This window comes from Seriola lalandi, unplaced genomic scaffold, assembly GCF_002814215.2.
Source record: "Seriola lalandi dorsalis isolate HSWRI2012SDOR001 ecotype SW California unplaced genomic scaffold, Sedor1 jcf7180002054689, whole genome shotgun sequence".
NCBI classification, from domain to species: domain Eukaryota; kingdom Metazoa; phylum Chordata; class Actinopteri; order Carangiformes; family Carangidae; genus Seriola; species Seriola lalandi.
Window position 1 is genome coordinate 459,696 of NW_019525242.1, and position 14,254 is coordinate 473,949.

General features: G+C 40.8%; 1 protein-coding gene across 3 annotated transcripts in view; it reads left to right on the forward strand.

Moving 5' to 3' along the window:
- Positions 1–14,254, forward strand: part of tns1b (tensin 1b) — a 171,457-nt gene that overhangs the window by 60,533 nt on the left and 96,670 nt on the right. For all 3 annotated transcript variants that reach the window (XM_087178478.1, XM_087178479.1, XM_087178481.1), the window contains exon 3: positions 9,274–9,311. In XM_087178478.1, the coding sequence (XP_087034604.1) occupies positions 9,274–9,311 (38 nt within the window). The remainder of the gene's footprint in view (positions 1–9,273; positions 9,312–14,254) is intronic.

The following is a 14,254-nucleotide window of genomic DNA, read 5'->3' on the forward strand; positions in this document are numbered from 1 at the left end:
CTCATTTACAAAGATTGTTTGAGCTGTTTTTCTGACGGGTTTTGTCCTCGTTCTGGAGGCGACCACGTCGCTGTCCCATAGGGATCCACTGTAAACACAGGTCTTTAACTGGCCGGACACACAGCACAATAGCAGGTGTGTGTGTGTGAGTGACGGAGAGTAAAGGTTATCAAAGTTCTGTTCCTGACTGCTGAGCTCATACAGCTGGTATGCAACATGTGCCGATGAGGGTTAAAACACACGCTCACAATTGGCTTCATATGGAGCTTTAGTGTCATGTGCTAATGTTACACAGACATTTTTAGTTTGTGAAAACATGTGTTACTTTAATTTCTAAAAATAGTTTCATTGCTTATCAGGGACTGTAACACTTGCTTCACCCGGTGTAGTCAGTGGCCTAGTTCATAATGCGCGCACACACACACACACACACACGTACGCACGCACGCACGCACGCACACACAAAAAGAAAAGTACACAAAGCCATAACAATTAACTTAATCACCATTACTGTATTGTGTCCCTTGCATTGACAGAAGTCATTAGCCTAATAAGTGTGGCAGATGGATGAAGATGACCGCTGGGATGATGGGCAGTGACTGGCTCCCAGTCTAATATCATTATCCTAATCGACTAAACTGACTAGACTACGACTTTCCGTGAGCCTCGACTGGAGACGCAGACTCACCACGCTGTCAGAGTGAAAGGCAGAGATTCTAAACTCAGTTGGATTTCTCCTCTTATCTGCTGCTACTGTCTGATATGTTTTACATGCACATGTCTGTGCCATCAAACTGCTCAAATGGCTTTAAATCAAACCATAATATGACTGAGTTTATAGAGAAACTGAAAGTTAGGAGTTGACAACACAGTCCCCACACTGTCAGGCCCACAGCAGTTAATGCAGTTAGGGAGCCACTTGTTGGATGAGTTGAACTATTACAACTGAACTGTAGTTGAACCTCGTACAGACAGGTCTATTCAAATGGATTCAATTTGTTCAGCTCCGCATTCTTCAGGGCAAATTTGGGCTTTGTTACTTGTTGGAAAATGTTTTCCATTTCAGGCTTTTTATGCCTTTATTATAGCTGCAGTGAGAGGGAGAGAGAGGAATGTTGCAGAGAGAGAGAGAGAGAGGGGATGGGTTGGACCTGAACCCAGGCCCGCTGTGGTTAGGACTAAGCCTTAATGGTACACGCTCTACCAGGTGAGCCACAGAGGCGCCCGATGATTTCCATTGTTGGTGTTGGTTTGTATTAATTCATGATTGGATATGTTTCCATACTGTTGAGAAATGACACGTGATATTATAGTTTACATGATTATTGCCATTCATTAGACAGGGATATTTATTTAAACATTTTTAAGATGATTTAATTTCAACAGAATTTAATTATAATTATTTAATTATTAATAATTTCAGTATTTTATTTACATATACTATCTCTCTATATATATAGTACACAGATATATATATACATATACATCTATCACTTCATTGCTGACAATGTTTTCATATAGTAGTATTTTCAGCTCTGTAGTTTCTAGAAATGAAGTCATTTCTTGGAGCGAGAGTTCATTCTTGATCTTTAAAAGAGTTGAGAAGTTCCATTTAGTAGCTGCTCTGGAGCCTGAGCTTCATCAGCAGAAGAAGTTGGAACAATTGCTTTGAACAGAGCTACAAATTATTTACATTTTTCTTTAAGGACTTCTCATCCATGTTGGCTTAATAGTGGAGATTCAAAAGATCATATCAGAGGATTTTCATCAGCAGATGAAGATTTGAACATCTGCATTTATATGCACATACACATATATACATAAGTTATGATTGCAATTAACAACAATAACTTGCTAAAGTCCATCCGCTGATAAAGCTCAAGTGAAATTTGTGAGAAAAGAAGAATCAATTTAAAACAATTATGTTTAGTGCTGCTGGGTTACATGATTATATTTAGATAATGAAACTCTATCCAGCAATTCAACCAAAAATTTAGTGTTCCTATGGTGTGTATCCCAGCTGTAGTTTCAGGTATAACCACCAGGTGGCAGCAGAGTCCCATGTTCCTCACGGGGCAGCCCGCTTCTACCCGTGTCTACAGCTACATCTGCTGCTGACTGCCCGAGTACATTTCCAGAATTTTTCAGCACAAACTTCAATCCTGAACCTGTGCAGATTGTTTAATCCACATTTGTCACGGCTCTTGTTCTATTTACATGTTAACTGTCTGTGTTTTTGGTAGCTACTGATTGTATGAGGGGAAACAGCTGTTACAACCAAACAAAAGTCTGACTAATCGCAGTGACATAAAAACAGACAGAAAGGTAAGCAAACAGAAATTGTGTTTTGTCAGGATGAACCAAACAAATGACACAGATCTGAGTACACAGATGATTCCCTGGGAACACTCACCCAGGATTTAGTCTGCTCTTCTGCACTGTTCTCGGGAATCTCCCATGTTAAGAAAGCTTTAGCAGCTGCATGAAGGTGGGGCTTTACCCACAGAAACCCAACACTGGCAGGATGGATTTTATCTGGGGAAAATGTGTGGGCTGAATGATGACACCCCTGTATGAGTCAAACGATGGATAGTGATCACTGAGTGTCAGTAATTACCGACTGACACTTCACAGGAACTGCAGCGAGTGCACAGGAAAACGCAACTGAGCATTAGCGCGAGTGTGTAGGCGCGTGGAATCTAAAACGTTTTATCAGATGTTTTCGAACAGAGGTTTAGTCATGAGAGGTTATCAGCTGTTTACAGCCACTGCACTGCAGGAGTTGAGTATATTGCATGACCTGAAGGCTGAATTGGCTCTGTAGCTTGAAAACACAAGCTATCCATCCACCCACTTCTGTGGTTGTTGTGTGGTGTTAATAGCTCTGCAAGGATATGAAGCTGTTGCGTGACAGGTTGGTTGGTGGTTGATTCTGTGATAAATGGATTGTATTTACAGTATTTAGTGATTTTCTTGTCTTATCAACCGCTCACAGCAGTTTACAATGGCTCACATTCATACAACGCTTTTCCCTACACATACACATTTTTTGTTTTTTCCATGCACGCACATTCACACACTGTTGGGGGCAATTTGGGGTTCAGTATCTTGCCCAAGAACACTTCAAAATGCAGACTAAAGGATTCTGGACTCAAACCTCCAACCTTCCAGACTGGAGATAGACTGTGGTCCAGTCTACCTCCTGAACCATAGCTGCCTGATTCAAGTCCTGATTCTATCCTCTTTTTTTCCATCCTTGTCCCACTCCCCAACTTTGAATGCACTGTGAATGATCGATTCAAGCCGGAGCGTGATGGAAAGGGACAAATGCTCCACAGTGTGAGTGGGTTTTCAGCCACTGTGCAGAGATGTTTTCAGGTCGCGAAGAAAAGTTCACAAAAACCGGCTTGTGGAGACATGTTATGAGCAGTAGGGTTGTTTACAGCTTTTACATGGAGACTACAGCTCAAGACTAAGCCAATATTTTATCTCTCAATACTTCTGAGGGGCCTAACCCCTCTCTGGCACTCAGCCTGAAGCCCATTGGTTCCAACTGAGGACATGAATCTTTAAAAGCAGGTCCCAAATATAACATTTCAGCCTTAAAAAAAATCTAAATAATTTACTAAAATAGCTAGGCACTGTAGTTTTGAGCGGACATTCCTCCAACAGCAGGAAACTGTGCATTCATTGAGGACTATTTTCAGCTGCAGATTAGTAAACACATCTGGTGTGCTACTGTTTATTTACAGCAGCAGGATGATGTGTGTGGGATCGCCTCAACAAAAACTACAATGCCATTGTTCATCATAATGAATGAACATGTCAGCCAGTGCAACAGTGCGGCTCAGTGATGTGTTTTTAATGATTTTTTGAACTACAGCGGAGCTCCGTTGCACAGAGACGTCACCTGTTACTGCGATATGGAAAAATATAGAATACTGAATATTGATAATATTGTCACTGCGTTCAAGAGTGTAGAAAATCAAGTTTGTCCAGCAGTGCATTCATTGTTTCTGCAGAATCACTTGTGACTTCTGTTCACAGTAGACACCATTAAATAGATGAAAGTTACATGTGGACAAGGACTTCTGAAAACAATACTAGTCTAAATATATAAAAATAATGATAATTGAATTTGGCCTATAGTTATTTTTTGCATTATCATGAGCGCCACCTGGAGTCCAAACATTTTCAGTTTTCAAATTTCCACCCCATCAAACACTGAGTACTGTAAGAGAGAGAGAAGTCATTAGTTCACAGAGTTAGTATGTGTCATGTGTATGACGTGCTGTGTATGCTAGTACACTGTATGTACACGTGTGGGTGCTCACGTGTTTGTGACTGTGCATGAGAGGGAAGAGAGAGAGGGCGGGAGAGGGATGGAGAGAGTGAGAGTGAGGGGAGGGGGGAAGAGGAAATTCTCCAGCCCTGCCCTCTGATTGTGTTCGGTGCTGAAAGGGGGTCCAGCCCAGCCCGGTGGGAGTACACACTCATTCCAAGGGACCAGGAGAAGGAAATGGCCCAGCTTCAGTCACCACCACCCCCACCCCCACCCTGCCTCCATAATTTTTTCCCCCTCTGATGCTGTATAGCATACCACAGACCCAGAGTCAGATAGCAACTAGTGTTCCACACTCATCATCATCTCCTCATTCAGACCGACACCCATCCCCGCTGTCCTTTCATATTCTTAATGATTGATGTGAGCAGTTGTTGCACCCCCACTATATTATTCATCCAATATCTTCTCTTCTCTTCAGGCATCTTCTCTCTCCTCACCCCTCAAACACCGTCGCAACCCCACCCCCTTTTTTCTTCCTTCACTCCACCAGGAACATTTCTGTTTATTCTCCAAAGCTCCAACTTCCTAACAAGGTAAAGCCTAACCCGGGCTCTTTGTGCTCGTCGCTTTCACACCCAATATGGAAGTCCTGCTTCTTCCCATGTGGCTCAGGAGTGGTGTTTACCGGGGACTCACGTGCTGGAAACGGCACTGGACATCGTCCCGATGGACAGGCACATGGCTTTAATGCTTATCAAGCAAACAGCCATGTATGTTTGAATTTCATAACCAAGAGAGCATTCCCTGTGACTTATGTCACATCCAGTACGTCAAAAATACTTTGTGCAGGCCTCAGTGAACCTTCCTTCTCCACTGATGGAAGAAGTATGCAGATTCTTTACTCAGGGTAAAATAGTAATACTACAGTGTGGAAATGCTGTAGTATACGTATTCAGAATACAGAATATCCCTCAGGTAAATGTACTTAAAGTATCAAAAGTGATGAAAGTCCTCATCATGCAGAGTTGACCCTTACAGTGCATTTTAATACTGTATAAGCAGCATTTAAATGTAGCAGATGAATGTGGAGCAAACGTTAAATACTTGTTATGTTCTTTGGTACTTTAATTAACAGTAATGGATCCTTCTTTTATTAATTTTTTTATGAAGGTATCACATGATTTGTATGTAAAATCTTAAAGGGCCTGCAGGTGTTTTCACTTCTGTTGTGGCGCTGTGATTGGTTTGACATCTCACTCAGCTTCTGCTGACTGACTGTGTGTCTCTCTCAGGACAGAGCAACTCAGCCAGTTATCATTCTTAGTGCAGTTTGCTGAAATCACGTGTTTCCTGATTTACACCTGACTACAGGTCAGAGAGAGAGAGAGAGAGAGAGAGAGAGAGAGAGTGTGTGTGTGTGTTTGTGTGTGTGTGTGTGTGTGTGTGTGCGTGCGTGTGTGTAACTAGTAACTGTAGTTGTAGAATAAATGTAATGAAAAAGTACAATATTTTCCTCTAAAATGTAGTAAAGTAGATGTATAAACATAAATTGGAAATACTCAAAGTACAAGTACTTCAAAATTGTAGTGAAGTAAATCTACTTAATTACTTTTCACCACTGCCATTCTTGTGTCGTACCATATAATAAAATGTAAAATACTTCTTGTAGGTCCCATTGTGGTCATTTAACACTTTTAGTTTGTTAGTTCAGATAATCAGCAATTGTAGCAGAAATGCCAAGTACAGTGTTTTATATGATGAACAGACTGCATTGATACAGCACAGCTGCCTCTCGTTCACCTGTTTGGGGCTCAGACTCATGTTGACGGGAGGAGCTGGGAATCAAACCATCAACCCTGTGATTACTGAATGACCCGCTCCGTCTCTTAAAGCCAGAGCTGCTCTGTAAACATAGACTAAACTCTCTCTCATAAAGGCTCCGTATCCACCTTCTGCACTAACCCCAGGCGGATGTCTTTGTGTTTTGGACTTTCTCACAAAACAAGGATTTCCACTGCATCACATTGAGCTCTGGGAGATTGTGATGAGGATTCTTCACTATTTTGTGACATTTCATAGCTCGTCAGGAGAACTGATTAATCACTCAACCGGAGAAATCATCAACTTGTTAATTGGCAGAATTGAAAATGAACTTTGTGGGTTGGAATGAAACGAAATGCATTTGTCTGCTCATTCACAGTCTGCTGCTCCAGACTTTGTATAACTTAATGTGCTCCAACATTTTTGTCTCAGTCTGGAGTCGCTCTCTGCCCCGGACTCTGTTCGGTTCGACCATGGGAACTCTCTCTGGAGGACATGGAAATGTGTATCCCGGTAGGATTTCACTGTGCCACCCACATTTGAAGGCCTCTAATTAAGGAGTCATACTGACTTTTAAATGTCACCCCCCGAAATGCAAATATAGTCCTGCGAGTGCTTAAATAGAAACTAAGTGCACCATGATGTAATTACACATTTGGCTCAAAAAAAGGAAGCTTCTCACTTTCCCCAGTTTCAGCACATATGCGCTCCTCGTCTACCGGTTTATTAGTGGCGCAGACAGTTAATGCACGTTGCATCTTGTGTGCTAACAGTGAATTTTATTTTTTCCGTACATCTGATATAAGTTATAGTATCAATAAATGAGGAGTTTTATTAGTGACATGTCAATCAAGTAAAACATGGCTGCATGTGGGTTTCCTAAAATACCAGTCTCCTCAAAATGAGTAAATAATGCTGGTGTGTCTGAAGAAAGGAAAAGAAAAATGAATCACGGTTGGATATGATTCAAGGTCTTGTGGCTGTCGGCTTGACCCGTAGCTGATCTGAACACTTAACCTCTGACCCTGGAACAGGCTAAGGTCTATTTAAGGTTTGCAGTGCATCCAGAAAGTATTCAGACCCCTTTCATTTTGTTCACGTTTTGTTATGTTGCAGCCTTATGCTAAAGTAGTTTAAATGAATTTTTCCCTCATCAGTCAACACTGAATACCTCATGATTACAAAGCAAAAACTGGATTTTTGACACTTTTGCAAAATTCATTAAGAAGGAAAAACTGAAGAATGATTAGGCCTCCATAAACTACGTAGATATTCAGATAAACACTTGAAATGTAGCTCAGGTTCCTCCCATTTCTCTTGATCATCTTTGAGATGATTCTACACCTTGATTGGAGTCCACCTGTGGTCCAATCAGCTGATTGGACATGATTTTGAAAGAATCACCTGTCTTGTATAAGACCTCACAGCTGACAACAGAGAAAAAAGCCATTCTCTCAAGTCTCTCCTTTTTCCTCGTCTGAATCTTCACTGGATCGAGAGGGTGGATCTTTGGAAGTAAACAAAGAAGAGCGGAGAAGAAGAGCACGTGGTTTGAAGAACAAAGGGTTTGAGGGCTTTGTTTGGGGAATATAATGTGTGATTAAGGGACATACTGTACATCAAAGAGAACAAAGTTTTTAAGAGGCATATCTGAGGAAAGAAAGATTACAGAGATGATAAGGTTCCTAAAACATTCGACTGATCTGCACTTTCACACAGTGTGGGGACTGGCCTCCTCCCAACTTCATATCAGTGACTTAACAACTAATCACAATGGATATTACACTTGCTTTGAAAAATGTGGCTCGAGACAGGAAGAATAACTCATTACATAAGGTGAAGCGTGTTCCAGTAAAAGCATACAGTCTTCTCTTTATTTGGAAAGCCCATACCTCAGCACACTGAGCTGTGTTTTCACTCTCTGTCCTGCGAGGGGGATCTGACAATTTATGGGCTGACACTCCAGGTGCTCTCCCCTATTGACCCTTATTTGTAGACGCAGTGGGAGTCTGCACAGAGGGCTTGAGGGTAGAGGGGAAGCTGCAAACAATGTGTTGAAATCCTATTAGCTAAAAAACTTTTAAAATCTTATTTCACTACATTTTCTAGGTTTTTATGAATTCAATCTCAACTGTAAACCAGACGTAGGCTAACATCACCTCCTTCTGATGAATGGAAACTTTAGGCTGTTGTGTTTTTCAGCTGTGCTAACATCAATGTCCAGAGTGAAATTTCTTCACAAATACTGAATTAAATACCTTGAACTTTTGTACTTTGTTCCATTGGATGAACTATAATAACTTGAGTGATTCCTTGACTTTTCATATGACACTATCATCAGATCACAACTCAGATTTTCCACATGCTGGTCAATGTACATACCTGCTATATTACTGCCACAGAGTGCTACAGGGATGATGTATTTTTGTGGGCCAACCTGGATGTAAGTTTCACCCTGACCCTTTTGGATTAAAGCAGAAAATAAACTCCGTGCCAAACAAAAGTTTATGATATCAACACGTTTTGTGCAGCAGGATCATTTTAACTAATGATCATCACTTTTGTGATGTTTGAAGCCTAAATACTAAAAACAAACTACTACCACGTTCACATGACTTCTATGTCACCACCGCTTAACTTCCAATTTGTAGTTTGATTTAGCTCTGACCTCTTCTACTAAAGCCAAAGTAGAAATCAGAAGTGTGAAGTGGAGAGTTGTATATCGAGAAAGAGAGAAATAAAATATCTTGAATTACAGACTGGATTAAAAGTTGGTCAGTCTTTCGGTGTTGTGAATATAAAATGTTGAACGTTGTCATTAAATAGTTGTTGACTCTACTATTATGTTGTATGTTTGATGTAAAGCTGCTCACGGTGTCTTTCAGAAAAATGAATGAAGCCTTTGACAGGGAGCCAATGTCCTGAGAGCACAAAGATAACACTGGGCAGCATTAGCCCGCTAACAGCAGATGATATTTGACTTTGACCGCAGAACAAACACTCTGTGGAATTTGAATGAACCTCTTGCTTTTTCATACCTCCTTGACAACTGCTCAAAGTCATGATTCAAGCTGAACCACACTGTTTGGATTTCTCCTCAGTGTTTGGGAGATTTTTATGAACTGTAAAGTTAATTTCATTTTTCCCCCTTTTTCTGTTTTCTCTAGTGTGCCGAATAGCTTGCCACAAGAAATGTGAAGTCAAGGTAAGAATCATAATATTTTTTAAAAATGTTAAATTTTTTTTTTTTTTACTTTAACATGTAAAAAGTGTGTGCGAAAGTTTTCCAAATAATCTGAACACACTCCAATCCACGTGAGTTTATTGGGAGGAAATATTATGTTTTAGGCGGAGTCAGCTACTCCTCAGGATGTGTGTGTGTGTGTGTGTGTGAGAGTATGTGTGTGAGTGTATATACATGCAGATGTTGGGGTAGGTGGAGTTTTGGGAGTTTATGTTCTGCAAAAAATCTTAAGAATGTCTAAACAAGTGCTCTTTGTACCAGAACGTGTTTAGATTGGATGAACCCTTGCGTTTTGGAGATTGCCCTGTGTCTAGAAATAAAAGACCTCTGGATGGAACCGTCGCCTGATTCATCTTGTTTTGGGAAGGGCAAAGAGCACGTAGAAGAAAATGAGAGGGAGAGCGCTGGAGCTGAAGTTCCTGCAGGGTTTTTTAACGGAGGGAAAGTCACGTGTTTTGTGTGTGTAAAGGTACAACTGCCATATGGGGTTTATTGTAGGATTTGCACACGAGTATGTGAACACACACATACAAATGCACACCTATATATATATATACGTATATACACACACCCTTCATCTGGTATCTATTATAGAAATGGGTCCTACTTGCCAGCTTTGCCCCCTCTTTTACTCACAGGAAATGCCAGGGGCAGACAGGCCGCACTAAATACGAGGTGTGGGCTCTGGTGAGCCATGTAGGACAGGCCTCCAGTGGAAAGCTAGCAAACAAAATGGCTGAAATGATAAGCCCAACCCATGCAACCTTGCCCATTTGACCTGGCATTGTAAATTTAACAACTGAAAGTGGCAATAAATTTCAAAGATTTAATGAATGGGTTCATCAATATGACAAAAAAAAAAAAATCCACTACCTTTCATGCATGCCAAGTTAAAAATTTTTATTTTCCCAGGTGTTGATATTTCCATCTGAGATTCCTGGCTCCGCTCATTGGTAACATTTTTGTGAATGAAACCCATCTCATGAACATGCACCGGCTCAGGAAGACGTGGCATTCATCAGGCTGTGGCGTTGGAGCAGAGTCTGGTGAATCTAAGCTTCTGTACCTGTGGAGCACCTGCACAAGCAAAAGATTTAGGATAAGAATCCCAAAATATTATTGCATGAGGCCCTTTGTCTGGTCTTGATTTAACCTTGGATTTATCAAGTTAGAAAACTGCTTTAGAGCTAGCTATCTAATTGAGCTAGCTTCACAACTAGCTATGATGAGAATATTAAATTACTGAAATCCTGCTGACACTAATATTTTCAACCAATAACTTGTAAAAATTAGAGATGATTAGCGACTCGTGTCCCCTGTTAATCTTTTGTGAATTATTGATTAATTAACAATTATTTCCACTAGATATTTTGTCCCATGTTAGTGCTCTATTTGGGGACTTCTGTGTGAAGTTGTTGGTGATTTATTTATGTCTGCTGTCCCCTGTATGAGTGCTGTATGAATAGAGCTTATTGAGGATAAATATAGAGCCAAAACATAGGGTGGAAAATGTCCTTTTTCCTCTTTTTCCAGAACAACCCACTCAAATTTTTATGTTGCCGTTTTGAAGAACAAAGCGTGATGAATGAAAGCGTAGGCGACGGGCTTTGTCCATAACATTTGGATTTCAGGAAGCCAGAGGTCAAATCAGCTTGGGAGAAGACGTTACAGGAGCACAGAACATACTCCCAGTGTCTTTATACACAAAAGCGAAACTTTCCATCTCCGAAAAAATCACAGCAGCATTTCCTTTTGTAAACATTTCAACCGAAATATGTCATCGCTCCGGCAGGAAGCAATTTGCTAACAAGCCTGAGATGAAAAACAAGGGAGTGACCGCGACAGGGTGAAGCATGATCACTGCTGGCACCCGGTCGGGCCTGTGAGACCAGCGGGTACGTTTTAAACCAGATTAAGCTCTTTTCTATGGGCTGTCAGTCATATACAGTATGATCTTCTGTTGCGAATCTAAACCCTCGATACTAATTTTAAGCTGGGACGATTTTCCCAAGCACACACTACAGTTATAAATCTCTGTCTGAGGATAACATGTGGCCCATATTTAACCTGACCGCTGCAAACAAATGGTCAGACCTGTGTGTGAACACATGTGTCCCCAACAGTTTAGGTGTGTTTACTCACAGCTGGATGTGAAAAATGCTTTAAATCTTGTCAGTAAAATTTCACTTGTGGGTGATGACAGGAAGGAGCCAGAAAGGGTGCATTAGATCACCTTGGGGGGGTGGAGACAAGAATAATTTCCGTGTACATTTTTCCTGCATATGGAGTAACTTTCCATTCCTACGTCCCTGACTCTGTCACGTCTTCTTCCTTTGCTCGAACTTACTTTCTAAAAAGGAAAGGGGCAGGATGTCTGGGATTTTCTTGCTGTACTGCTGTGAAAGCATTAAGGAAAGGTAAAACCTCTGACTACTTAAGAGCTTATAGTCTGCTCACGCTAATTTCAGTGTAATAGCAGCCATGGTAGAAGCTCCCACTCTGCACCTACCATTCAAAAAATGCAACATCAGTAGATTTGGTAAGAGTTGCGTGCACTGTTTTTGTAGCGTCACTGAGGTGAACCTGTATTCAAATCTTTCACTGTTGTGCAGCAAAACAGTTTCCCTTTGTGCTGGAAAGCGATGCAGCAGATTTCCCTTTAAGTCACATACAATATAAACATATCATACAGTATAATATGTTTCTCCCACTCTTAATGGATGAAAGTGATTTGTTAACTTGCTGTTTTTTTTTTTTCACTCGTGTTGCACACAAGTCAATTTCCCTACTGCGGGCTAATGTGAGTCGCACTTATACTGGGGAAGAAGCTGAGTTGCTGAGAACCAATCGGATTACATTGACCCTTTGTTGCCCGTCAAGTGTGTTTTGAGAAGGAAACTACCCCGTTCCACCGCAGATGAGTAAAGAACTCTGAGAAAGCAAAGTTGAGGAAAACGTATTCACTGTGGCTCCACTAGTTTTTCATTCTCTGCTCCAAAATGATGAAGCATTTGTTTTCATTTTTCTCCGCTTCTGAATTCTCAGAATTCATGTTTGCAGTGTTTCTTTGTGCTGGCTGGCCTCCAATGTGTTTGATTGTTATTTCAGAGTTGTGATTACATTGACCCTTTGTTGCCCGTCAAGTGTGTTTTGAGAAGGAAACTACCCCGTTCCACCGCAGATGAGTAAAGAACTCTGAGAAAGCAAAGTTGAGGAAAACGTATTCACTGTGGCTCCACTAGTTTTTCATTCTCTGCTCCAAAATGATGAAGCATTTGTTTTCATTTTTCTCCGCTTCTGAATTCTCAGAATTCATGTTTGCAGTGTTTCTTTGTGCTGGCTGGCCTCCAATGTGTTTGATTGTTATTTCAGAGTTGTTATTTGTGACCCCTTCAGTTCCTTTCACTGACCACAACATGTTTCAGTTGGAGAACTGTTGTTTGCAGCTTGCTGATGGACATGTCCTTGTGTAGCCCATCATGTACGCCAGATGTAAAGCTGTGAATTGCTCCTTTGTGTTGCCGTGTGTGTTAACAGTCTTCGTAGCGCTGGTTCTTAGGTTGTCTCTGAATCCTTTCATGCTCCACAAATATCTTTCAGTTGCAGCTCTCGGCCTCTTTTCCATCATTGTCGCACACTGATCCATCTCTTCCATCATTACAATATTAAAATAATTAGTTGCATTGAAAATAAATGTATGAATTTAATCCCTTCAAGGACCTTTCAGGATAAAACGACATACCTCTGAGTTTAAGCTATCAGTCATTCTAGCACTGTGTGCACATCAGTGGCTATACCGTCTCCCAACATTTTTAACATTTCTGAGTGATCACCTGGAGATATTAAGTTCGGCTGAGAATAAGGCAGACCATCCATCTTGTAATATTTATTGCCTCCATGTAGCTGACACATCCAAACACCTGTATCCACCCATGTGAGGTGCGTTCTTTAGAGGGAACATCGGTTCTGCATCTGGCCTTCCCCTCACCTGGTGAACACAGCTTGGATTTATAATGGTAGAAGGTTACAGTAGCTGTCTGGTCAGGCAGTCATTAGAGATACCATCCAAGTGACAGTAAACATACACTCAGTTAAAGATCTTGAAGTAAAAACTAAATCCCTACCAGCCCAGAGGAATCTGTTCTGTTGTTGACTCTGACCTTTGACCTCCCTGTAGGGCTGCACCTAAAGGTTTCTTTTATTTTTTTAGTCATTTGCTGATTACTTTTTGAATTATTTGATTATATTATTTAATCTATACTATACTTTTCCTCTTGCGTCACCATGGTGCTGACCGTTCTGGTTTTGAGGGAAACGCCTCAACAACTATCCAACAGTTGTTTGACATGAAGTTAGATACATTCATGTTCTCCTCAAGATGACTTGTAAAACCGTCATTAGGTCAAATTTTTTAATTTGCACAAGACTTATTTTGTTCTGTGATGAAACACCTGCAAAACAAATAACATTTCCACGAGCCTCTGCTGTACTTTTAGTGTAAATTATCATGTTAGCATGTGTTTGCGCTTAGCTCAAACCACCAATGTGGCCAAGTACAGTTTCACTGCTGCTAATATTGCTGTAACTCTTACTTTTTTGCATAATAAATAACTTGAACAATGAATTGGTGATCTAAAATGGTTATTGATTATTTCTACATCGATTAACTAATCATTTCAGTACTAAAACTGCTACTTTAAACTTTGGTAACTTGTAGCTTCTATGACTTCATGCACAGAGGAATCTGACAGAAATGTCCCAGGAAGTCTTTTCTGTCTTCAAACTTCATTCTGTCTCATACAGATTTTTTTTTAAAGCAGCAGCTGTGAGGATCATTTGGCATGATTAACCACATCCTCTGTTCCAGTGACTTCCTTCAGATACCACACATTGCTACAGGGCTG